This window comes from Epinephelus moara, chromosome 18, assembly GCF_006386435.1.
Source record: "Epinephelus moara isolate mb chromosome 18, YSFRI_EMoa_1.0, whole genome shotgun sequence".
Lineage (NCBI taxonomy): Eukaryota > Metazoa > Chordata > Actinopteri > Perciformes > Serranidae > Epinephelus > Epinephelus moara.
In genome coordinates, this window is record NC_065523.1 from 32,234,795 (window position 1) to 32,258,888 (window position 24,094).

At 42.5% G+C, this 24,094-nt stretch overlaps 1 protein-coding gene across 1 annotated transcript in view; it reads right to left on the bottom strand.

The window, feature by feature from the left end:
* Positions 1–24,094, bottom strand: part of LOC126405365 (glutamate receptor ionotropic, NMDA 2B-like) — a 205,327-nt gene that overhangs the window by 38,302 nt on the left and 142,931 nt on the right. The window contains exons 8-12 of the mRNA XM_050069073.1: positions 23,370–23,484; positions 14,488–14,696; positions 12,117–12,288; positions 3,624–3,777; positions 1,252–1,377 (exon numbers count right to left, since the gene is read on the bottom strand). Of these exons, the coding sequence (XP_049925030.1) occupies positions 1,252–1,377; positions 3,624–3,777; positions 12,117–12,288; positions 14,488–14,696; positions 23,370–23,484 (776 nt within the window). The remainder of the gene's footprint in view (positions 1–1,251; positions 1,378–3,623; positions 3,778–12,116; positions 12,289–14,487; positions 14,697–23,369; positions 23,485–24,094) is intronic.

Genomic DNA, 24,094 nt, shown 5'->3' on the forward strand with positions numbered 1-24,094 from the left:
GGCAGAATAAAAACTCAGAATAAAGAACGAAATTTTAGATCTTTCAATAAATAGGAAAATAAATAAGTTAAAAATAAATAAATAAGTAACGAAGTTGAAGAATATGCCAGCTAAATAAAAACAGATTAATAAAAATAAATACACAATAATCATAAATACAAAATTTCAAAAATAAAATGAAAAACAATAAAAATAATAATAAAATAAAATAAAGGAGAGCTCAATTAAAAACCAGGCTAAAAAGGTAGGGCTTGAGTTAACTTTAAAGATCCTACAGTGGTACGTGCAGGCAGTGAGAAGCACGCCTGGGGCAAAACAGTGCAGCTAAGGAAAACAAGAGTGTATATCGGCATATCGGCTGATTCTGATAACCCTAAAAATTCATAATATCGGCCCGATAATCGACCAGGCCGATTATCTGTCGACCCCTAGAGGGAACTATCCAAGAAGTTAAACGAAAACGGTTCAATATGACACTTGATGCAAAAAAAAAACCCAACAGCTACAGGAGGAGGCTCTTCCCAGTCTCTCTCAGAAAGTATTCATGACCGAGACAGCGACATGCCTCCACTGGAGCAGTCAACAGCAAACTCAGAAGCTGAGGTGATGTATGTGTTGTGTTAAGTGTTAAATCGTTGTACATTCTGACAGCCATCACTGATAGTGTTTGGTCAGTACGTGACTCTCACAGTTTCACTACTCAAACAAGAGATACATTCGTGGAGTTCAAGCAATAATGATGTGCAATCATTATTTACGACCTACGAAAAGATCGGAGCAACTAACATATTGATGAATGTGGAAATACAAGTAAATTTCCTTCTGCAAACAGTTAACACACTTGTGCTCACATTTCATGAATGAGACTTAATATTCAGTGGCTCTGTAAACACTTTGCTGTCATGCAGATAAATGTAATCTGGACAGTTATATTTCCTACAAAACAGATTTGCTGCAGAGTGCTGAAAAGTCTAACTTTAATTGCAAAGTAAAACATTACTTTTAACACATGTTGCAACGGTATAATTTCTCTGGTAAATTCAACCTGAGCGCGCCCTCCCATCTGGTGTGTTCTGAGCAAAAGGAGTGAGAGACGAGGGAGGCGGCACGGTGAAAAGAAGAGAAAATGTCTGCATCCATTTACATCTATATCCTCCAACACTGTGCAGCCCACCCCCCAACAGGTACACTGCCTCTGTGTGTGTGTGTGTGTGTGTGTGTCTGGGAGTGTGTTGAGCTGAGGCCTCTCACCTTTGCCGTCAGCCAGACAGCGGTTGTAGCCCACAGGGCTGAAGTACTCGAATATAAACACGGCTATTGCTGACACCAGCAGCAGCATCACGAACATCATCACCCACACATCCGCACTGAAGGGCTCTGGAGGGCGAAAGAGGGAAGAGAGGAGAGGGAGAGAGATGAAGAAGGGAGACCAGGGAGACCAGGGATTGAGGGAGGAACCGTGGACGGACAGAGATTAGGAAAAGAGAAAAGAGGGGGAAAAAGAGGAGTGTAAGATGACGGGGAATAGGCGAGGGACGTCAGGGGAGGGAGGAAGAGGGAGAAAAGAGCGAGGGCGGCAGAGACGGAGGGAAAGAAAACGAAGCGAAAGAGGGAGAGGGCAAGAGAGATATGCAAATGTAGAGCGCCAGATTGAGAAGAGGAAGGGAGAGTCAGAGAATTGGAGTAGGAGTGGGAAATACAAGAGGGCAAAGAGACAGGAAGCGAAAGAGAGAATAAATAAACAGTTAACCACATTATCACGCTCTCCTGTCTGCCTCCTCATCATCACACAAACGCATTAGGACTTGGCTCTAATCACTTGTGTCCACTAAATCACTTTGAGTTCAACTTCTAAAGGTGTGAAAATGGATGTCAACTTAAAGTGACCTGACTAAGATCCATTCAGCGCTCTCAATGTGGCAGACGTATAGGCGAAAAGAAAGTTACATTAATGTCAAACAATCATAAAGAGTCTTTGAAACCAATCTGCTGCCTCTGTCCAAATGTATAGTTTAACTTCCACAAAATGTTTGCAAAATAAATAAAAATTTGTGTATTGTGGCGAGGCCTAGAGTCCTGCACACGTCTGATTTTCACAATACTGCACCCGCAAAAATGACCAATTAGACCCGCCGACACAAGATCAGCAGCCTAACCCAAAACCGCAAATCCAAAAATATCCATGCCCGTTCATATGTTTTGGTTAGGCAGCACATTTAAGTGATCTTTTGGGATCATTTCAAACATGTAAATCTAAAATAAAACATTTAAAAATGAAGATACTTCAGGAAAAAGAATATTTTTTGCTTATTCTGATAATATCGAGCAGCACATCTCCACAGTTAACATGTTAGTAACACAACTGATTGAAGTGGCTCTAATATTCCAGCTGGTGTAAAAGACGGAGCTGAAACTTAAAACCAGCAGTCAGAAGATCAAAAAACTAAATTTATTTATTTATTTATTTAACTAAATTATTTTGATTTGATTTTAATATATTTATTATCCAACACTGAGGATGTTACCTGCATGTTCTTTGTTTTACCCAGAAATTAAATTAAATCCCTTTTTGCACGGGACTTGTGTTAGTCTGGGGACCTTGTGTTTTATGTGTTGCATTTGCATGGGTGAACAAAGTTTGTATTTTACTTAAATGTATGTATATTACTTCCTGGATATGATGTGCACGGTCAGTGGTGATGTGCAGTGTAAACCTCCTTTTTTTCTTTTAATGTGAGTTAAACAGACAGAACTGAATCTGCCACACACTGTCACATGTCATCCTTCTCATCATCTTGTGAGATTTCGCTCTTCTAAATGATTGGAGTACGTGTTTTCTGTGAATGGGTCTCCATGTTGTGCTGTGAGATGAGCCTCCTGCACCCAAAAAGCTGCCTAAACTTTCATTTATAAATGCTAATTCTTTCGATCAACAAAGAGGCAGAAATACAACCCCAGATCACACAGATGCCAGTTTGCGAAGGACTAATACGATCTCATGACCTCTGTGTTTGGTGAAATATGGGGTAATTTGGGGTGGAATTTTTACTTGACAAATTGCGGACATGGCAGATTCGCATGGGATTTAGATCACAGTCGACCTCCGCAGTTATTAGTAATTAAATGAGACCCTCTTGCAATACTTGTCCTGTTTGGATAGGGTTTAAGACGAAACACCACCTGTGAATCACCTTTTATACGGGTCATCCGACCTGATGCAGGACTCTGGCGTGGCCTATGTACGCTCTAATATGGTCGACTATTAAACCAGAGTGCGTCTGCCTGTATTATAGCAGCCCTCATGGTGAACATGGATCATTGTTTCACATTCCAGACTACATGTCCACCTGTGCTACCTGTCCTGCAAATTCCCCTTTACACCTTGAGGTGTAAAGCTGGTTCAGCTGTATCTGAACCAAAGCCCACCGTCTCCTGGCAACCAGTAAGAGGATGCCACTAATAAAAAGGTGTCACTAAACATTTTTTCGGAGCAACCGGTTGGAAAAGATCAAAATCCCAAGAGACTGAGCATTTATGCTTTGATAGTCGCATAATTACAATATCAGAAAATGTAAAGAAAATGGCCGTCAGCCCGTCTCTGACGTCTCTGCTGTGCTCCTCACCTAAGAAGGCTGAGGGTGAAACGGTGCCGTTGCTCCGTGAGACCATGACGCTGATGCCCGTCTCGATGAAGGGGACGGAGAAGTCGATGACCTCTGACCTCTCCTCGTTGATGGTCAAGGAGCCGACGGCCATGTGGGCGTTCTTCAACACCACCTAGTAGAGACAGAGGAAAACAGAAATAGCATCAATTATCTAAACGTCTCTCATCCTTCCAGTAATGAATGGAGTGCAGAGTAAAGGAGAAATCTGTTCTAAAACTTCTCCCTGAGGGGGAACGTCTTGTTTGGTGCTGCTGTAACAAGAACATGCAAAAACAAATTCAATCAAGACAGATAAGAATAGCTTATTGTAAAAAAAAACAACAATCAAGACAGATAAGAATAGCTTATTGTAAAAAAAAACAAAAAAAGCAGCACAAAAATAGTTTTTCACAGCCACCAGTTCACCTGAAGGTGAGTGTGCTTGTGGGTGATTTTTAAGAAATGTAATCTGGACAAAGGTGGACGTCGTTATCCTGTAGCAGCCCCCAAGTTCATTTCAACATCGCTGAAAAATAGCTTTTTACGACGTCCCGTACGTTTCTTTGACCATTTTGTTGTTGGCTCTGCTCTTATTTCACTGGATGAATGAATAAATGTGACTGAGCCTCTTCAGCAATCTAATATATCAGGAGTAAATATTAGATTTTAGTGTCAGTCCTTATCCAAGAGCAATATCTTCTGTCTAGATGCATCACTTTGCACTGATGTTCAACAGTCATGCAGACACAGTCCGTTGTGGAAGAGGTCCAAAAAGCTATTTGTCAACCGGCCGTTGTGCAATACAGCAACAAGTTGAGTCTGAGGAATACCCTTTAATGTCCACTCTTAAAAAAAGGCAAAGGATAAAGCATTTCTTTACATTTTTTATTTTCCTGGGGCAATAACACACAACAGAGAATCTTTTCTTTTTTTTGAACAGAGCCCATAGTTTTTCATATACAGCCTCTACCAAACCATTGAGACGTCACTTCATGGTAGAGAGTTTATTTTCTTAGCTTTAGTACCTTGACCATAAAATGACAACTCAACTGTCTGGTCGAGTACGGCTTTAGACAATAGAGTTACCGCCCCGTGGTTGCATGCCTTCATGCACCAGTCAAGTTTCTCTTTCAATTTATACATCCATGTCTGAAAAAACATGGCTGCCACACATATCTACCCCCCGGGCAGCACAGAAGATTCATACAATCAACACATTTCGAAATGGGCACCGAGATTAGTGTCACCAATCCAGCACCTGACCAAATGTCTCCCTTTCTGTTCCTGAGATATGACTTTAAGTAATGGCCACAAAAGTTTTTTTGCAAAACATTATGATGTCACAGTTTAGTTTACCTTCAACCTTTTGAATATAAAATGTCATCATTTGATCATTTTATCCTATTTTATAGACGTGTGTGTGACGTTTTGTCATAATTAGCCTATAAATTCTTGATTAATGGCCAAAGACAAGTTTTGTGAGGTCACCTTTGACCTCCGACAACCAAATTGTAATCACTTTATTTTTCAGTCCAAGTGAATGTTTGTGCCAAATTTGCGTTTTTGAGATATGGCGTTGTGAATGAGACAGACGGATGGACAGACAACACAAGAACATACTGTAATGCCTGCGGCTACAGGGATCGCCGGCGTAGAGGCATTAAAAAAATCAAACTTACAAAATTATTTTTAGTACATATATATATATATATATATATATATTAAATGCATCATTTAACAACAATGAGTGATCAGAAGTTACTGTTAACTTAGTAATTAATTGTCTGTTTTAATGACATTAGCAAAGCTTCATTACCTTTAACATAAAGGGACACATGAATCATTTGGTAGAGCTTTTTTTTTTTGTTTGTTTCTTTTTAAATTAACTAACCCTAATTAGACTTTTATTTTTTTGTATAAAGTTACATAATTCTGTTCATCCAAAACTATAACGTGTCTATTGTGTGGCTTTTTGTGTTATTAACTTCCTGTAGGAGGCGAAATGAAAAGGCATACTGTTTAAAGACATGGCAACATTCATTCATTCATTTTCCGTAACCGCTTATCCTCTTGAGGGTCGCGGGGGGCTGGAGCTGATCCCAGCTGACATTGGGTGAGAGGCAGGGTTCACCCTGGACAGGTCACCAGACTATCACAGGGCTGAAACATAGAGACAGACAAGCATTCACGCTTACATTCACACCTGCGGACAATTTAGAGTCACCAATTAACCTGCATGTCTTTGGACTGAGGGAGGAAGTTGGAGTACCCACAGAAAACCCACGCTGACACAGGGAGAATAGAGTTATTCTCGACACATTTTTTATTTAGATAAAGTAGCTCAAAGTGAAGCTCCAAACGGTCGAGCAGAACGTTAACGGGTTAACATGTATAAAGCATGCAGCAGATTCAGGCACTCTCTCCGTTAACTGTCAAAAGGAATTCTGGGAAATGTAGGAAATCAAACTTGACGTAACAGCAGATGGGAAAGGTCTGACGAAGAGCGGATGAAGTGAGGCAAAGAGCCTGAGAATGGAGACGTTAGAGACAAAGATGGCGCGGGAGGACAACACACTTTCCACACACAGCTCGGAGTGGACACTCGTGATGCGCGCCGAGGGAGGGAGGGCGAAAGACAGAAAGAGGGAGGAAGAAAGTGGGTTACCACAGTGGGTCATGGCTGCTTGAAATAGCCGCCCCAATGCCTCTCCTCCCTCTACCTGCCTCGCTCCCGTCAGTACCTCTGCACAGGTAGTATATTTAGCCCCGAATTTTACAGCCCTACAGCACGGGGGTAAAGTGGGACGAGACTGTCTTACTGAGTTAATAAAGGCGTTTGTGGCGCTGTGAGTCAAAGCTCCAGTATGTGCTTCAGCATTAGTGTGTGTGTGTGTGTGTGCATATGAGTGAGTCATAAAGGGAGAAAGACAGAGAGAAAGAGAAGGGAGCGAACCTTTGTTCTCTACCTGTGAAGTGGACCTTTACAGGCAGGGAGAATATTACACATCTACTCTGCACATTATCTGCAGTTTTCAAAGTGTTTGTGTCTGCCAGCGTGCGCTTTGTGTGTGTGTGTGTGTGTGTGTGTGTGTGTGTCTGTGTGCATTTGTAACTTTCCAATCTTGTTTGTTCTGTCAGCATGTAAGTACGGATGTGCATGTTTGCTTTTGTGTATGTGTCTTGTGTGTGTGTGTGTGTGTGTGTTAGTGCTTGAATGTGCGAATGTCTCCCCGGGGAAGAGAGCGAGTCCATCCAGCAGTGTACTCACTTCCTCTCCCTCTCCGCTCGCTCTCTCCATCTCCCTCCTACGACTTGTTCTCTCTGTGTTATGAAAGTGACCCATGTGGGTGTTATTGAGAATGAGTGAGCGAGGATTTGTGTATGTGTCTCAGCTGGTGTGTGTGTGTGCCGGTGTCTTTATGCGACTCCACTAGCGAGGCCAAACTCATGTAATCAAGTGTATTGCCTCTAATATTTTAGATTAGGGGTATTAGGGGCGGCACGAGTCAATGCAGCCCATGAAATTTGACACTCACTGCCAGAATCGAGTTATGACAAAATGTCGGCCTTCTTAAAGCGTTCATTGATTTTCCTCTCCTTTTTTTTTTTTGATCTTTTGTCTTTCCAAGCTGTGACAAATTGTGTAAAGGCCCTCAGTGATCTCTGTGAGTGTTCAGGAGTGTGCATAGGCACGTCCAAGTGTGTGTGTGTGAGAGTGTGTGTCAGCGCCAGTCCAGATCTCTGTCCATTAATGGTGTGAGATATACTGTAGCTCTGGCTTTGCTCCAACTGGAGAAGGACACGGGATGGTTTTGTTTGATACAGCAGATATATGAGGAAGTGTGTGTGTGTGTGTGTGTGTGGGAGAGAGAGAGAGAGAGAGATGGAGATGTATTGACATTACCAGTGTGTCCTCTCTGTGCGCATATGGACACAGTCTGGGTGTGTGTGCCTGTCTGTGTCCATGTGTCGGCATTCATGCATGTATTCTTTTATTTTTGTGATCGTTCATGCATAAATGTCCCTTGTCTGCGTGTATGTGTGTGTGTCTGTGTGTGAGAGAGAGAGAGCTGCTGAGATGAATGCCCCCCTCCCTCCTCCCAATGACCATTCATCTGTGGAGGTGAGAGGGAGACGGCACATTACGGCGCTTTTAGTCTGGGCGATGGAGTTTATTACAGGTGACCACACTTACAGCTCAGTGCCCACTAAAGACACTGGCAGCATGACTTAAATGGCTTTATATAATAGATTAAATGGGTCAGTTTAATGTAAATTGAATAGCAAAAGTTTTACCGCACGAAAAAAAAAAAAAAAAAAGACACTTGTCTGTGACTTCTGAAGGTTGTTCAAACTTCAGCGTCCACACCAAGAAGCACACGGAGCGCGTTTCCAACCTGTGACCTTTGGGCTCCCATCGATCTGTTTGCCTTTTCCTTCAATCGCCAAAGTCAGACGGCACGAGTGCAGCTTCGCGCTTATAGGTTGAAGTATGAGAACTGACAACGACCTTACCTCGGGACCAATGTCGATTAGGGAATGTTTAGAGCCCCAAAGTGAATTGTTGCAGCTGACTGAACTGTGTGCACCCTTGGGCGAGGTGCTTAGCCCATCTGACATAAGTGTTAGGCCCGTTGGGCAGAGGGTTGACCTGGAAAGGAAAGCTCATAATTCAAGGTATGAAAACACACTTCGGAGAGGAAATGAACCCTGCAGGTAGCTTCCTATGGAAGCTAAATATAGCACAGTTCATTGGGTCCAGAAGTGAACTGTAACTCTGTCTGCACTGTGACATTACTTCACCTCCACCTCGACAACCAGAACCAAGAATCACAGTGACTGCATGGTGATAAACTGTGCACATTAATTTGTGGCTATGAGCACATGCGTTTGCCTTATCTGCAGTGTCCAAGCACACAGTATAGGTATATAAAATATGCACTTAAGCTGCGAGACTTTCTTTTATTTGCATTTAAAACAAATTTAAATTGTAGTGGTAAAACATCGAAACAATTTTGTTGGAACTTCTAAGGGCCTGTAAAGCCATCATTGTTGATGTAGACGTGTGGAAGCTGCCCCCAAAAGTGAGAGTGATGCGGCGCGCAAGTGTTCCCAAACTGCGTCATTAGATAAACAAAGTTCAACTTTTGGAACACAGCAGCGCACATCCAGGGTTTCCTACAAATTCATTTATGTGTGGCAGGCCGGCATGATTAAAATATCTGCCACCATGTTAAGATTTTCTATTTCTGGAGCTGGACCGTTCATTAGGGGCGCCGTAGGAATATATATATATTATACCGCTTGGTTATTATTTGCTCCACAGATGGAGTGCACAGACGGAGCAGCAGAACAGCAGGTGCAGTGAAAGTGACACGTAACCTTCAGTGCGCTGCACCTAAAGTTTGCTCTCACACACAAACAGTTGCTCCTCTCAGCCAGTGATGATCTGATCAGCTCTGATCGGATCAACGGATCAATTATTCACCCCAAAACTCAAAACTCCACTCAAAGCGCTTTTTACACTACAAGTCACATTCACCCATTCACACACACACTCACACTGGTGGCTGAGGTTACCATATAAGGTGCCACCTGCTACTCTGTAACCATTCACACACACTCACATGCTGGTGGAGCAGCCACCAAGAGCAATTTGGGCTTCAGTATCTTGCCCAAGGATACTTTGAGATGCCAACGTGCAAGGTACCCTGGGTATGTTGGTTGTTGGTTGTCTTGTTGACGAGATGCCATGTCAAGTTGTCTTCTTTCAAACTACACTTCTGTTTTCACAGGAAATTTAACATTTACACACAGTCTCTTTCAAAATAAACGCACTACGTCGGTACGACACTACGAACTGACGTTTTTTTCCTTCAACAACAAACACACATGGTTAGGTTTAGGAGAAAAGAGAAAAGAACAATGGGCCTCATTCACAAACAGTGCGTACGCACAAATCTGTGCTTAAACTGTGCGTACGATCGTTTGACGCACAAATCCGGGATTCATCAATATTTTCTTACCCGAATTTGTTCTTACTCTGCGAACAAATTTAGAACTGCCTCAGACCATGCGTACGCACAAATGAGGAAGGCCGAACTGACTTAGAAAATGCAAACATACCTTTTAAGTACATGCAGAGTCTATAAAACCACATTCATGAAAAAGAGATTTAATTAACATTTTTTAAAATAATTAATTTACTAATATATTGGCCAAATGGATTAAATTACCATGAAATTGACACACGTTCACCCTCATCATTGTGACAATTAAAATATTAACAATAACATGAACAGAAAAACTATCACTCCATCAGCGTGCAGATGATCTGTAATGCCGACTGCCATATCCTTAAGGCTGTGGCCCGCTGGCCAGGAGGCACCCACGACTCATTTATTTTGCAAAACAGTACAGTGGGAATGCGTTTGGAGGCAGGGGCTGTGAGAAGTGGATGGCTTGTTGGTGAGCATCTTTTGTTCTAGTCTTTTATTTCAATTGTTTTAAGTTAGTATTTTCAGTAAGTCTCTATTCCGTTAATGTTAAAATGTTATATTGTTTGGGTGACCGGGCATATGGCCTTAAAACATGGCTGATGACACCATACGCAAACCCTGAAACCCCTCAAGAGGTGCGCTATAATAACATACATGCCCACACACACGCCGTAGAGCGCACTTTTGGCGTGCTTAAGGGCCGTTGGATGTGTTTGGATCAGATACGGCCGGTGGCAAACTACTTTATACCCCTGAGAAGGTGTGCAAGATCATCCTGGCATGCTGTGTCCTCCACAATCTTACAATGACCCATGGCATTCCTGTAAGACCCGGCGCCATTGCTTCTAACAAACTGTGAAATTTACTACTTCTCTCCTCGCGTAAGCGCTTCCTTCGTTCATGAATCAACTCTAGGCAAGCGGTTTCCTTATATGGAGAAATGGGGGCGTGGTAGTATGCTGATTGCAGATCGTGGATTTTGACGACTTCGAAGTGAGACTGGGCTCTCAGATGAGTGAATGACCTGCTCTACCCCTGCGCCACAGCTGCCCCACTGCACATCACATATCATGTGTCGGCAGATATCTTTCCTTTCTTCCATAAATATCAGTCTGAGGTAAAAGTGGGGGAGATGCTGATTATTTTAGTGCAGAGATACCCACAGCTTCACGGTCAGTCTCACAGACACTTAAAAAACGTCTGGAAGATCAGCTACAAACTTTTCAAGTAAGTAGGCTATGACACGTTGCTAGTTATGTTCGCTTAGCAAATTCAGGCGCAACCTGCCTCTGCCCCTTGAAAGTTGTCATTAAAGTAGCACCCAAGTAGCATCTTCATTTTCCAGGTGGTGAAACACGTGGAATGTGTATGAGCCCTAGAGTGTTAGATTTTACCAAACCATCTCTGAATTTAAGCAAGACCAAATTCACCATCTTTAGCAACTGTGAATAAATTTACAAAGCAAACTTCTAATAAGTGATGCTGAAATGTAATTTTTTGGGAGGGATTATAGATAACAAATTATGTTGGCAACCACATAGAAATGATATCAAAGCAAAAATGTGACAATCTATTGAATTACTGTACAGAATTAAGGACTTAACACACACAAGATACCTAATGTGTGCGAGTATGGGGAAACATTCAATTCCAAAACCACTTTCTATACTTCAGAAGAGAGCTATATGAATTATGACAAAAACAACTTTTCAAGAACCAACTGGACATTAAGGCATCTAAAATCCTGAGGAGTATTTTTCCTGTTTTAATAACTTAAAGACAAATATAAAGCTGCCTGCTCAGAGTGGCTTGCTGGCAGTCGTAGCGTAGGGTAGGTGTAAAATGGGCACGCACAATAAGCTTCAGCTGACACCTCTTCAGTGAGTAGGACAACAAGTCTCTGTTTTTCACATTGTTTTCTACTAAACTGTTTTGCTGGGAGTCAAAGTTTTATTGTTTATTTTTTTTCTATTTTCAGAACTTGTTGAATACATTTCAATTTTCACTTCTGCGCCAAAGCTGGCTGCTTGGTGCACCAAAGCCTGCTCTGTAATTGGAGCATTTTCTGCCTCAAATGAAGGGAAAGAAGTCATTCTACTTTTCTTGCCTGACTCACTGTCAAATATGTCTTTCCGCAGCGTACAGTACTCCACCACTCTGACGGCCCAAATGTCTCAACGACACCTTTTGAACAGAAGTAATAATAAGATGGTGCTGCAAAGTGTGAATTAGGTGCAATCTTCATTTGCACACTTTGCCAACAAACTTCTAATGAGACCATCGTGTCATTTACACATGCATGACCACGACGAGCACAAAGAGGCCGTACTTGATGACCCGCAAAATCTGGCAGCTTTCCACAGACTGAACAGAGTTGTGTGCTGGTGTGTATCTGTCTAATACATTACACACAATTACTGACAGAACAGGCTGCCAAAATAAAAGTGACAGAGACGCTGAGGTATCGCCTCACCTCTCCCACCATGCCGTTCCACGTCCCGTTGATCTTCTTGCCGTGTTTGCCGTTCGTGACAAGGTAAAGGTCGTAGGTGAACTTCACAGACTTGGCGATCTTCTTGAGGATGTCGATGCAGAATCCTTTACAGCAGCGCTTTATGTAGATCCCTGAATCCTTCGTCTGATTGCTGCGTAGGTGGATACACAGGTAGACAGACAGATAGTTATTTAATCAGATATGTACTTCTGTCCGAAACTGGCATGAATTGTTAATTGCGGTCGTGATTTGGTGTATCTGGCACTGTCACTCTCACACCGATGAAGTGTGAACTGATTCTACCTTTGGCTGTGCAAAGCTGTCGTGGGAAATTAACATCATTCACAGGCAAAATTTGGGCAGTTTTTTTCCTTTTCATTTCTGCTCTGGTCAGTCCTGCAGTGGGCAGATCTGTGAGTCACTGTTGATGTGTGCTGAATTACATTTTCACAATAATCTGATGTATTTTTCTTCTTGACATGCATCCTTATTCTTGTTTCTCAGACATTTTAACCTCGATTCTAGGGCTATATTTTTGGAGCTTCCATTGAGGTTTTCAAATGAGGCTCTGAATGTCTGTCATCATATTTTATGATGTCATCACCCTGAAAGAACAAAAAATCCTCAGAGGGAATCCTCAGTTTGATTAAACTGATTTACTGGGTTAAATGAGTTTGTCCCTTTTTATTCAATCAACTGTCTTTAATGAATAAATGTAATTTATGGTTCTGTCAGATTGCTGTCAGACTGCCCTGTTAATACAAGTGCGTGCAGCAAACGGGAAAGCAAACAGTTTTTGGATTGCAGTGAAAGTGTTGTTACTGAAAAGCTTAATGCTGACAAATAAAGATAAGATTCAGATATACAGATAAAAAACATGTTGGGAATTTTTTAAATGATTCTATTTTGCATTGTAAATGTTGACTTTTGGACTTCACAACTCTCTGGAGTTATTAGTAATGTTTGTATCACATGAGTCGGGAACACTCCTACACAGCCACCACTGGCATCTAATCCTATAAACAGTATAATACTAATAATATTAGTGCAACCTAATCTCTATCTGCAACTGTGCAGAAATACCGGGTTTAAACAGAATGAATAGGCATGCAAAAAAGCGTTTATATGTTGATTTGGATTTCGAATGTCAGCGGCGACCCGGATAGTTGTCTCTTTGATGATTAGATCCAAGTGGCCTGGTCACAGTTGCAGGAAAATGTGGTTATGAGACAAAAGATCGATCAATTCGGGCTATGTGGCGGTGCTGAATGTCTGATTTTACATAGAACTGCTTGGTTTCTCCCAAAAAATCATAATATATAACCTATTCTGGTATACATGTATTAATCAGAGCACTCACATAAGAACATGGTGCTCACAGAAAGCTAAACATTGTTTACAACCACAGAGAGCAAGCAGGAACTGAACTAAATAACGGGTTCTGTCAGTTTGCTATCGATCTTTCACGCTCCCTCTCAGCACTACAGACAGCGCCGCACCTACACATGCAGCCCTGAAACACAACAAACAGTGCTGGATGGAGTGCGTAGTACGATAAAATAAGTCCTTATGCCAAATTGTTTAATTGGGTGTTTCAGCTCTTTTTCTGGGGTGGAAAAAAAGGAAACTAATGTCACAAAGGAGAATATGGATCACTGAGGAAAATAAAAAACACGATTTGACTATCAGTTGACCGTTGGCAACACCTGACGTATCAGATCTGACGATGTACATTCTTAGCCAGGGACAGCCCTAGTGAGGATTAAGGTCCTGATCACACAGAAAGTGTTTTAGCAGCTGGAGACAGCTTTTGGTTTTGCATTGCCTCGCATTTCCGGTCCTAGGCGCCTGGCATTTTTGCTGGAGCGCTCTGAACCCCTCGAGCTGAAAAAAGCAGAAAAAAGTGCCCCACGTCATCTCTTTTCCCCCATTGTTCAATCAGATGATTTGAAAGGCGGGCCTTCTGTGGTGGTCACGACAACAAGATTACAGTTGGTGAACAATGGAGGAGAAACTGGTGGTAGCTGTTGCTGGTTACTCATACGGCCTGATGATAGACAGCAGGTTGTCAAACTGCCCCCGAGTCATCCTAAAATATGCCTGGAAACGTCCATGATGGAGGACAAGCTCCTGGACCAACTGGTGGTACTCCCCATGATCCAGCCTCTTTTTTAGGGTCTCATGTACCCACACAGATCTCTGTTTATCTGCTGACAGCCTCTCACCCTCAACCAGAGCTACAGACAGTACCCTCTGCCTCAACATTTTAGGAACTAGATACTAATTACTGTTGATTCTTACTATTACTGATTCTGACTCTGAGTTGGAACATCTGAGCTGTAACTCTTACAGTGTTTTGATCTGTTTCCGACAGGGCACAGTGTTTCTCATGCAGGTCCCGCTGAGCGGATCCACGTCTTCCACGATGACGAACGGAGCCTCCTCCAACGTCACGATGGACAGGTGGTCATCCTCCCTGGTTGCAGCACCCCCATATAGTTCATAGCGAGGCCACACGTGGTACTTCATGGACAGGGAACCGTTCTCCCATTTACCCACCTGCAGAGACACACGGCAAACAAAAGTGATTCAGACTGCCTTAAAAATATCAGTGTCAGTAGGTTTTTTTGTGGCGAACTTCACACCTCTTCCTAACTGGATAGGATGCAAATGAGAGGACTTCAGATTCAGTTTTTCCCAAAGAAACTGTCCTAACCTGACACCAAAGTGAGGTATTGCTCTCCTGGGCTCTATTTTTTGTGCACTTCCAACATAATTCCTTCCTTAGGCTCGATCAGGGCTCAATAGGCTCCCTGAATGTTTTCCTCACTAGTAGTATATCTGGACATTTTTACGCGCTCCATCTGCCTACAGAAGGGGAGGAGTTATATTATTCGATAGCCACAGGTAGAGAAGATCTCCTATAAATAATATAAAAACATGAACTCAGATTAAACTCCACGCTGCAATTACTCCGGTCCCTCAAAACTAACCACAGATCTGCTCTTACAAACTGTTGAAACACATCACCAATAACACACTGTAGACTTTGAATACTTGTTACGCAAAAACATCTCGCTCCGATTCGGCTTTTATTGCCTCATTTTCTGTGTTTCTGGGTTTAACTGTGATTAGTCCATCTGTCAATAAAACGACAATAAGGTAGCAATGAACAGAAGAATTTTATGGCTTGTAATAAAATATACAAGTGAACACTGTGACGTGGGAAGTTAGTGAGAGGAGGAGGAGAAGAGACAGGCGAGGCGAGGCGAGGCGAGGCGAGGCGAGGCAAGGCGAGGAGAGGATTGGGACCCAGAGTGGAGAATGAGAACAAGGTTAACGGGAAGGACGAGACTGAAACAGGGGAAAGAGCAGAATTCAGATCAAGAGGAGAGGGTGGGGACAGAATCGGATGGAGAGACTAAACGAGGAGACAGAGAGATATGAGAAATGGCTGCGATTGTAGAGAAAGAAAGGGTCGGGTGAGTGTCTGCGTGACGGGGAGGGAAAGTCAGAGATGGAGCTCTTTCACATGCAAAATGCTGGCTCTTCTGTAGAGGAGTGTCCAGCTGTACGTCTGGAGGGCCCTCCAGCCCTTGTGGCTCTACTCCACTGAAAGAGCGTCGTCAATTAGTAAATTTCCCCCGGATGCTGGTCACGTGAAACCATACCTGCCTGTGCCCTTTCGTCTAGAAGTGCCCACTCGGCCACTTTCATCGAGAGAAAGATGTGGGTGGATATGGATATGGATCATCAGCTAATTGGACACACTGTAATGGGAGAGAGGGCAGGACAGGGAGCCGCGGCGCCAGTGTGTAAAGGTTCGCACGCTTGTTAAATATGGAAATGTACACACACATATTGCACTCCAGGGAACACAAACTTGCCAAGGCTGCATGGAGTGGGCAAGCTACGGCTGTGTATCTCTGGGGCACAATGCAGCCCTCTTTTATCTGGACAAAGACAGAGTGAGCGGGAGGACGCGATAGAGCCAGACGGGGATGGAGAGAAGGAGAGAACGGGGGAGGGAGGTGGAGAGAAAGGGGTTAAAAATCAGCCCGGAGGGGAGTAAACTGGACTGGACACTACAGAGTCTTCACACTACTTCAAAGGTGCAGTGGAAGCGTGGTTGTAGGAGCTGGAACTCATTAGGATCCAAGAAAAGTGGTTCAGCTGGAAGTCAAGCTAAGAATTAAACATGAGTGAGGGAGCGGGAGGAGGAAGAGGAGGGGGAAGGAAAGAGAAGGGGTGGTGCAGACTGCAAGGGGAGAAAGAAAGAAAGAAAGAAAGAGAGAGAGGGGAGACAGGAGGGGAGCGATTCACCTTGTTCTCTGATCAGAGGACAGAATATAGATTAGAGAGGCAGAAGAAAGAGAGAAACACTGAGAATAAAGAATAGGGAGAGTCAAAGGAGTCAGACTGCAGGACACAGACACAATGGAGGGTGAGCATACGGAAACACAGACGCAGGCTGGTGACTTTGCAGGTGGCGCGGAGCATCAAGTTCGCATAAGGTTGTTGGTTCGGAGTATGACTCAGGGCTGTTGTTGCCCCGTCTGCACCACCACCTCCTCTCCCACTCATACTTAGACAATCTATCTATTTCTCCATCTGCACAATAGTTTTTAACCTTCGCCTGTTTAGAGAAAGCTGACGGAGCACACAGAAAGTTGCACTGAAGTTTGGTTGTTATTCACCGAGTCAAACTGCTGCCCGGTAACACGACAGTCTTTTATAACTAAACCAACTGGCAACCTCTGGGGACGAAAATGAAGCCAACGCAGAAGTGTCAGAAACGCCCAACTTTAAAGCAGAAATAACATGTTTACAACCTGGTAAAAAAAAATGGTTTGGTCTCTAATTTCAACATTCATCACAGCTACAAGGGGGTGGGGGGCGGCACCAGTTTAAATGTTAATTTTTCGTTCATTCAATCATCTGTAATCGCTTATCCTGGCACAGGGGCTGGACCCTATCCCAGCTGTCATTGAGCGAGAGGCGGGGTACTCCTTGACCAGGGCACCAGACTATCACAGGGCTGACACATAGAGACAGGCAATCATTCATACTCACATTCACACCTATGGACAATTCAGAGTCAATAACCTGCTGTGAGATGACACTGCTAACTACTGACCCCCTATCTGCCAGGTGTAGCTACAGCCCATGAGTCAAATCCACCCCTTGCTAATTAACAGCTCCATCCTCAAATATGGTCACTTCTGGCTCCAAAAAAACAAGATGGCGACGACCAAAATGCCTGCATCCACTATTTCACACAGTCTATGAGCTGAACGTTCATCCTCCCAAGTTCAAAGGCCTATTGTACGCATAGATTTTAATCCAAGCTGCAACCTCCAGGGCTGAAAATGAAGCCAACGTTGAAGTGTCAAAAGCTGCAGTTCCTCTAATGGCCACTTGAGGCTGGCTCCAAGAGTGTAATCTCCATAGACCCCCATGTTAAAAGGCTTAACAGCAGAAATAAAGCCTGGCATGAAAAACTGTTTTGGTCTCTACAGCTACAGTTCCTGTTCATGGAAGCTGCACAGAGGGGTCATTTTTATATAACTCACAGTTGGCAACTAAGGGCAACATTGATTGGGTAATGTAACCATGGCATAATCACAGATTCACAAGAGTATAGGCGTAGCTGTTGCTATTTCAGTCTGTTTTCAGTTCATGAAAGTTAACTGTAAAGTTTTGGTCATCTTAAAAAGTCTTGTTCAACATTTGGTTGTACTAAAAGACCCTTTATGTTGTGTTCAGACTAAGAGCGACACAGCATCAGGCTACAGGTAATCTTCAGTGGAAGCCGGTGACATGAAGCTACAAATTGATGCTAAAACATGTTGCTGCGTGCGGGTGTGACAAACTACAAATCAACATTGAGCTGGCCTCAACTTTTTTCAGCGCTCCAATGACACAGTGACATGTCAACCAATCATATGTTTTGTCTCAAGCTGTATCTAGCTCAGTTAGCTAACACTAAGCTTGCTTTCTGTGCATCACTTAAATGGCAACTCGGCGATACTGGAACTGGTCACACTGTTGTTGCATTGTTGCTTGTAGTGTGAACACATCGCAATACATTTTGCTTTCATGGTTTTAAGCTAAAGCCATTAGCATTATCACAGTAGCTGTAAATGAACAGTGCTAACCAAGCTACCAGCTAGCGTTAGGGTTAGTTCCACCCAGTCATCCAAATGTGGTCACTTTTACAATAAAATGGTACTTTGTCTTGTGTTTATTTTGTGTACTGCAATTCTTTATTTGACCATCATGTAGGGTGACATGCTGTAGGCCTTTAATTATTTATTTATCTTTGGACATGCTATTTGTGAAGGTGTCACAAAGGTCTGGTTTGTCAGGATTTGAATAAATAGCATAATTATCCTAGCTACCAGACATTTAAAGAACAAATATTTTAACTTGTGCTAGTTAACAATATTTAAACTCAGTCCAAAGAACACTGTGCAAAATATAACAAAATTAGTATTAATACAGGAACACACATAAATTAGGCTTGTTTCCCTAAGTCTGGGAAGCGTTCCCACACATTTACTCCCAGGACACTTCAGTATCTGAACTTCACTGTCTGTGATGTTTTTCGTCTTCATCTTTCTCAGTTGCTCCTTTTGTCCACAACATGTACCTCAACATTAAGGGGACTGAGACTCAAAGGGACGGGGCTGACCATACTTGGCATTCTGGGTGCATTTCGGTATGGTAAAGAGCCTGTACGTGCACAAGCAGATGAATATAGAATAGGTGAGATTTGTCAGTGTTGTTTGAATGAAGGTGTGAGAACGCATGTTTGGCACAACTTGCACTACTAATGTTCTGGTTTTTACATAAAGTTTCTGAGCAAACATGCTTTGATAAACAAGGCCTCTGAGGTCAACAGCATCACGGCTCAGCTACCATCTCCACCTGGGATCCGACAAGAGTAACTCACCACAGTCTCACTGGACCCAAAAACATGTCAACACTGGGTTGTTACCTACATGGTGTCAGTTTAAAGCCACCTGCAGTCTATTTTAGCATTTTTAAAGTATGTCATTTCCTGACAAGGTTGATTACCTACACTCTCCCTTTAATATTTTAGGACAAATAATGTGCTCAAAGTTTACAAAGTTGTTGCTATAACGGGAGGATGACGTATGACTATAACAGAAGCTGCAGGTCACATGTCATCCTCCAAACACAGGTGCACCGTCATAAACCTTATAAACATAATTGTGAGCTATCCAGTCAACTTATCTTGTATTTTAGGGACTGTTCTTTACTTATCTGACGAGGAGGGTGGCTGAAGTGTGACTTTTTATTCTTTATATTTTGACCCTTCCCTAAGCTATAAATATTTTTCCTTGAGCCTCCCTGAGTGGCTGACGGAAAATGCATGACCTTCCCTCCACCATAAATTAGTTATTAGATTTTCAAAACGTACCCTTTAATATTTGAAAGTTAAAATTTGAAGATGAAATCCTGGAGCTGGAAAAAGCCTCAGTTTTTTACACTCTTGTTTTGCATGCTGGTTAGTTTGTGCAAACCGTTTATTTTGGGCCAAATTTTAAATTAGACATAGAAAGAAGTGATTTCTGATGAGATATTATTTTAAAGTCAGATTTGGTTATGGGTTTTTTTTTCCTGACCGAAAAAAGGATCATTGGAAATTAAAAAAAATTGAACAATAATTTCTGTTTTTACAGTTTATAGCTTGCCCCTAAGCCAACATAAAAATGATTTTGCTAACTACAGAATACAGCAGTGAGAAGTGTAAAACAGAGTTTCAGATCTGTATTAGGGAAGTCAGACCCTAGTTAAAAGCTAGAATTAAGGGATGATCAGCTTTGGGGCGTGACTGACAAAAGCTGCATCCCAGATTTCCTTTCAGTTGTTGCTGGAAACCTCCAATAAACCAGCAGCAGGTGATCTCAGTGTACTTGAAGGGAAAGTTAACCAGGGACTTAGCTATGTAGCTTGGTCCCAGCCCATGTAGGGGTTGGATAAAAGGAGGAGGATCTTAAAATCAATTGTAAATGAAACAGGAAGTCAGTGCAGAGCAGCTCGGACTGGCCTGATATGCTCTCTCCTCTTGGTTCTGGTTAACAGCTGAGCTGCAGAGTTTTGAATGAGCTGAAGTCTTTCAGTATTTTCTTTCAGGATGCCAGTAAAAAGTGCGTTACAATGGTCAAGTTGGCTTGAAATAAAGACGTAAATCAGTTTTTCAGCATCTCTAAGAAACGCTTGCTTAGTTAGGTGGAACGTAAGTTACCTCCCTAACTTATTACATTAGCTATCTGAGGGTGTTCACTTTATTTTTAGTTACCTCTATCTTAGTTTAGTCTATTGTTTATTTTCAGTATGGCATCCGTGTGCTCGGTGAACAGGTGTAATTAATGGTGTGGATTACACAAAATCCCACCGGCAGAATTAGCACAACACACCAACTGTCTCCCTCCCTCCCTCTCTTCTTTACCGTCTCCTGTCCACAGAGCATCACAGGATGGTAGAACATGTTGCAGAGGTACAACATTTGAAATGCAGTTTTGGGTTGTTTTAAGGCTTGGATCGTCCACCAGCACCGGCCTCTAACAGGTACAGACACTGGGAATAGCGCAACTTTGAGCCCAGACATGAAGGACATCCCCATACATCAACAAGAGAAAAGTTCCATGAGAGAAACAATAAAATAAAAAGAATCAAAGTGCTGCCTGGGGCGGTGTCGGTGCTGGGAGTTGAGGTGAGAGCAGATGGTACTGGTGAACGATGCACCTCCAAAATGTCCCATAACTGCATTTCAAACAGCAGACCTGAGCAACATATCTATCCCTCCTGCAGTACACTGTGGCCGGAGTGCAGCGGTGCAGCTCCTCGGTGCAGCAGCAGCCAAATGCCGCCTCATCTAAATTCATCAAATTCAGGGCCAAATCGCTGTTTTCCAAGCTAATGTAGCTGCAATCTGGTTGCCATGGTTATGGATTACGTCCAACTATTAAACGCACCCCCATTTTCTGTTTGAGGAAGAACGTTAACCGTTAAACAGGAAGTAACTCTGGCTGGAGGGGAGCTTTAAGCAAATCCAGCTACAAGTTCTGTCTTCCTCTCAGTGTCTGAGTAGCTGCAGGTCTGACTGTTACAGAGATCATTTTAAGAGGAAGCCTCAGTGTGCAACCGAGGGACATGCAGTACTGTAACAGAAATGTGCAGCAAAACATGCATAATTAATTTTTACTTTCTAAAAATCATGTCTTATAGAGCATGTCTTTTTGCTCCTACTGACTGCGCACAGCATGATCCTCTGAGTTACCTTTGTTGCAGTTACATTAAGATGAACACTTATATGTCCACAGTATGACATAACAACTGATGATACTTTTATGTCATAAAAACTAGTGAAAAATAAAAACAAGCAGCAACTTGGGGGGCTGAAAAAATAAAGCTAACAGGGAAGTGCCAAAATCTGCAGTTCCACGAATGTCCACTTGAGGCTGGTTTCAAGAGCGAGTCCATCCTCATCGACCTCCGATGTTAAAATGCCCAACTTTACAGCAGAAATAAACATGTTTACAGCCTGGTACAAAAATATTTTATTTGTCTTTATAGATAATTTCAACATTCATGACAATTTTAAGGGAGGGTGAATTTTTATGTAACTTAAATATTAAAAGTTATTAAGAATTAAAGGTATACTATCTGCAGACACTCTGCCCTCTGCCTGTGTTTTCTAATTTTTTTCCCCTGAATTTCTGTTCTCGGATGTTTATAACTGTTCACCCCCCACAGCGCACAGGTGAAGTCAAGGCTTTATAAAAAGGCCGTGACCAGGTGCCAGACCATAAGCAGCAAGCATCCAAGAGACGCAGTGTCGAAAAAACGCAAATATAGTGAGGCAAAACGCCAAACGAGAGAGAATCTTGGGTTGGCTTTTACTTTAACTTTCACTGATAAGCGTGTTTACAAACTAATTGCCAATCCTGCTGAGTTTATCTTAAAGTTATGCAAAATTCAGGCCAGGGTTGGTGCTGTCTGTTGACAAACCACTACCATCGTGATGCTGGTTAGGTAACACAACCATGGCTTAACCCCAGATTCACAGAGTATAGATCAGTGGTTCCCAACTGGTGGGTCACCATCCAAAAGTGGGTCGCGGGCTCATTCTGAATGGACCACAAGTGACTCGCAAACATGTCAAGTTTGTAAAAAACACACTTTATTTTTAAGTACAGTGAATTTCCAGCACAGAGTTTTTATTTTGAAGTGCCATTTCCTGCTGTAGATTGAGTGAAAAACAGACAGCTACTTGACTGAGATAGCAAACTAGCTCAACCACATGGCCAAACGCAAGTGTGATGCTAAATATATTGAACTGTGTGGACCTTGAACTGATGACTACAGAGAAATCTGGATCCTGTGGCTGGACCAGTTGGGAACCACTGGTACAGATGAAGCCTTAGCTATTGCTGTTTTACTGGGTTCATGAAAAGTACTTGTGATATTTTGGTCGCCTAATAAAGTCTTGTTTAGCGTTTGGTTGTACTAAAGATCCTCTCAGGCGTTGGATGTTCAGTTTTTCCAGTAAGAACATTTTGTTTTAATGGTTTTTCACTAGAACAATAAAACACATTGGGCTCAGTGTGCAAGGTTTCTTATTTTCTGCTGATGGACTATAAAAAACACATCCGAAAAAACAAAATTAGACCATTGTGCTAATAAGCTAGCAGCTAGCACTGGGCTTAGCTACACCCTCTCACCCAAATAGGGCCACTTCTGGCTCCAAAAATTCACGATGGTGAGAATCAAAATGCCAAACTCAAGGCTTTAAAAAGTCTGTGATTTTTCTACACTTTTTTTGGCAGACTGAATGCAGCACAGACACACTAAAGGATGACTCCATAAAAAATACTACAGAAATGATTGGTAGTATGCAATAGCTTTCCGAACTTTTAAAATGATCAGACAAGCATTTTTACTACATCCCCACTCACACGGAGCCTGTGCTGCAGTGTATTGCTCAAAGGCACCTTTGCTGAGTTGATAGAATCTAATCAGAGTAGCGCCTGTAAAGCTTTAGGCTTAAAATGCTTAAAAAGTGAAAATCAGATGATAAGAGATGAGATGCAGATAGCAGACAGATACCTGTGGACCAATCAGGTACTGCACTTACAGGATACGGCTGAATATAGACACGTGCACACACACACAAGCACACACTTGCTCCTTTTCTCTCACCCTCTCCCACTGTCTCTCCTTGTTGAGCAGAATGATGACCAGCTTGGGGTGCATCTGGTATCCGTCCTCACTGAACGACAGATTACGCCCCTCAAACGTCACATTCATCAGGTACCTGTAGAGAGAAACATCAGAAAAAAAAGAGGCTCATTGAGACATATATCACTTCCTGAAAAATATCTCTGTCAGTGGCGTCTCTCAAATGTTTTATTTGCTCTGTGCGTCTCTATCATTCCTTGTTCGAAGACTCAATTTTGCAAACATTAAACTTTCATGGAATGTCAGTTTATCTCTCGAGCATTTATCTCTTCAGACACTGACATTACATAAATTCATCATCTGCTAGGAAACAGCGATCAGCCAATGTCTGAGCAGGGTTTTCTTAAATAGCTGACCATACATTAGTCATCAGCTGCAGACAGACACTTGAACAAAACAGAAGCGATGATTTTAAGACGGGACTGAGGGAAATTAATTTGAGAAAATTATCTCTGCAATCATCCCAGGTTCAATGTGTTCACCCCTTACTGATGTGAATTAAAGGAACAGTTCCATAATTTGGGGAAATACAGTAGGATGAGAAGATTTTTCTCTCATATCTGTCCATCAAATATGAATCCACAGCCAGCAGCCAGTTAGCTTAGTTTAGCACAGAGACTGAAAACAGGGTAAAAAGCTAGTTTGGCTCCGTCAGACTATAACAAAATCCACCTGCCAGCACCTCT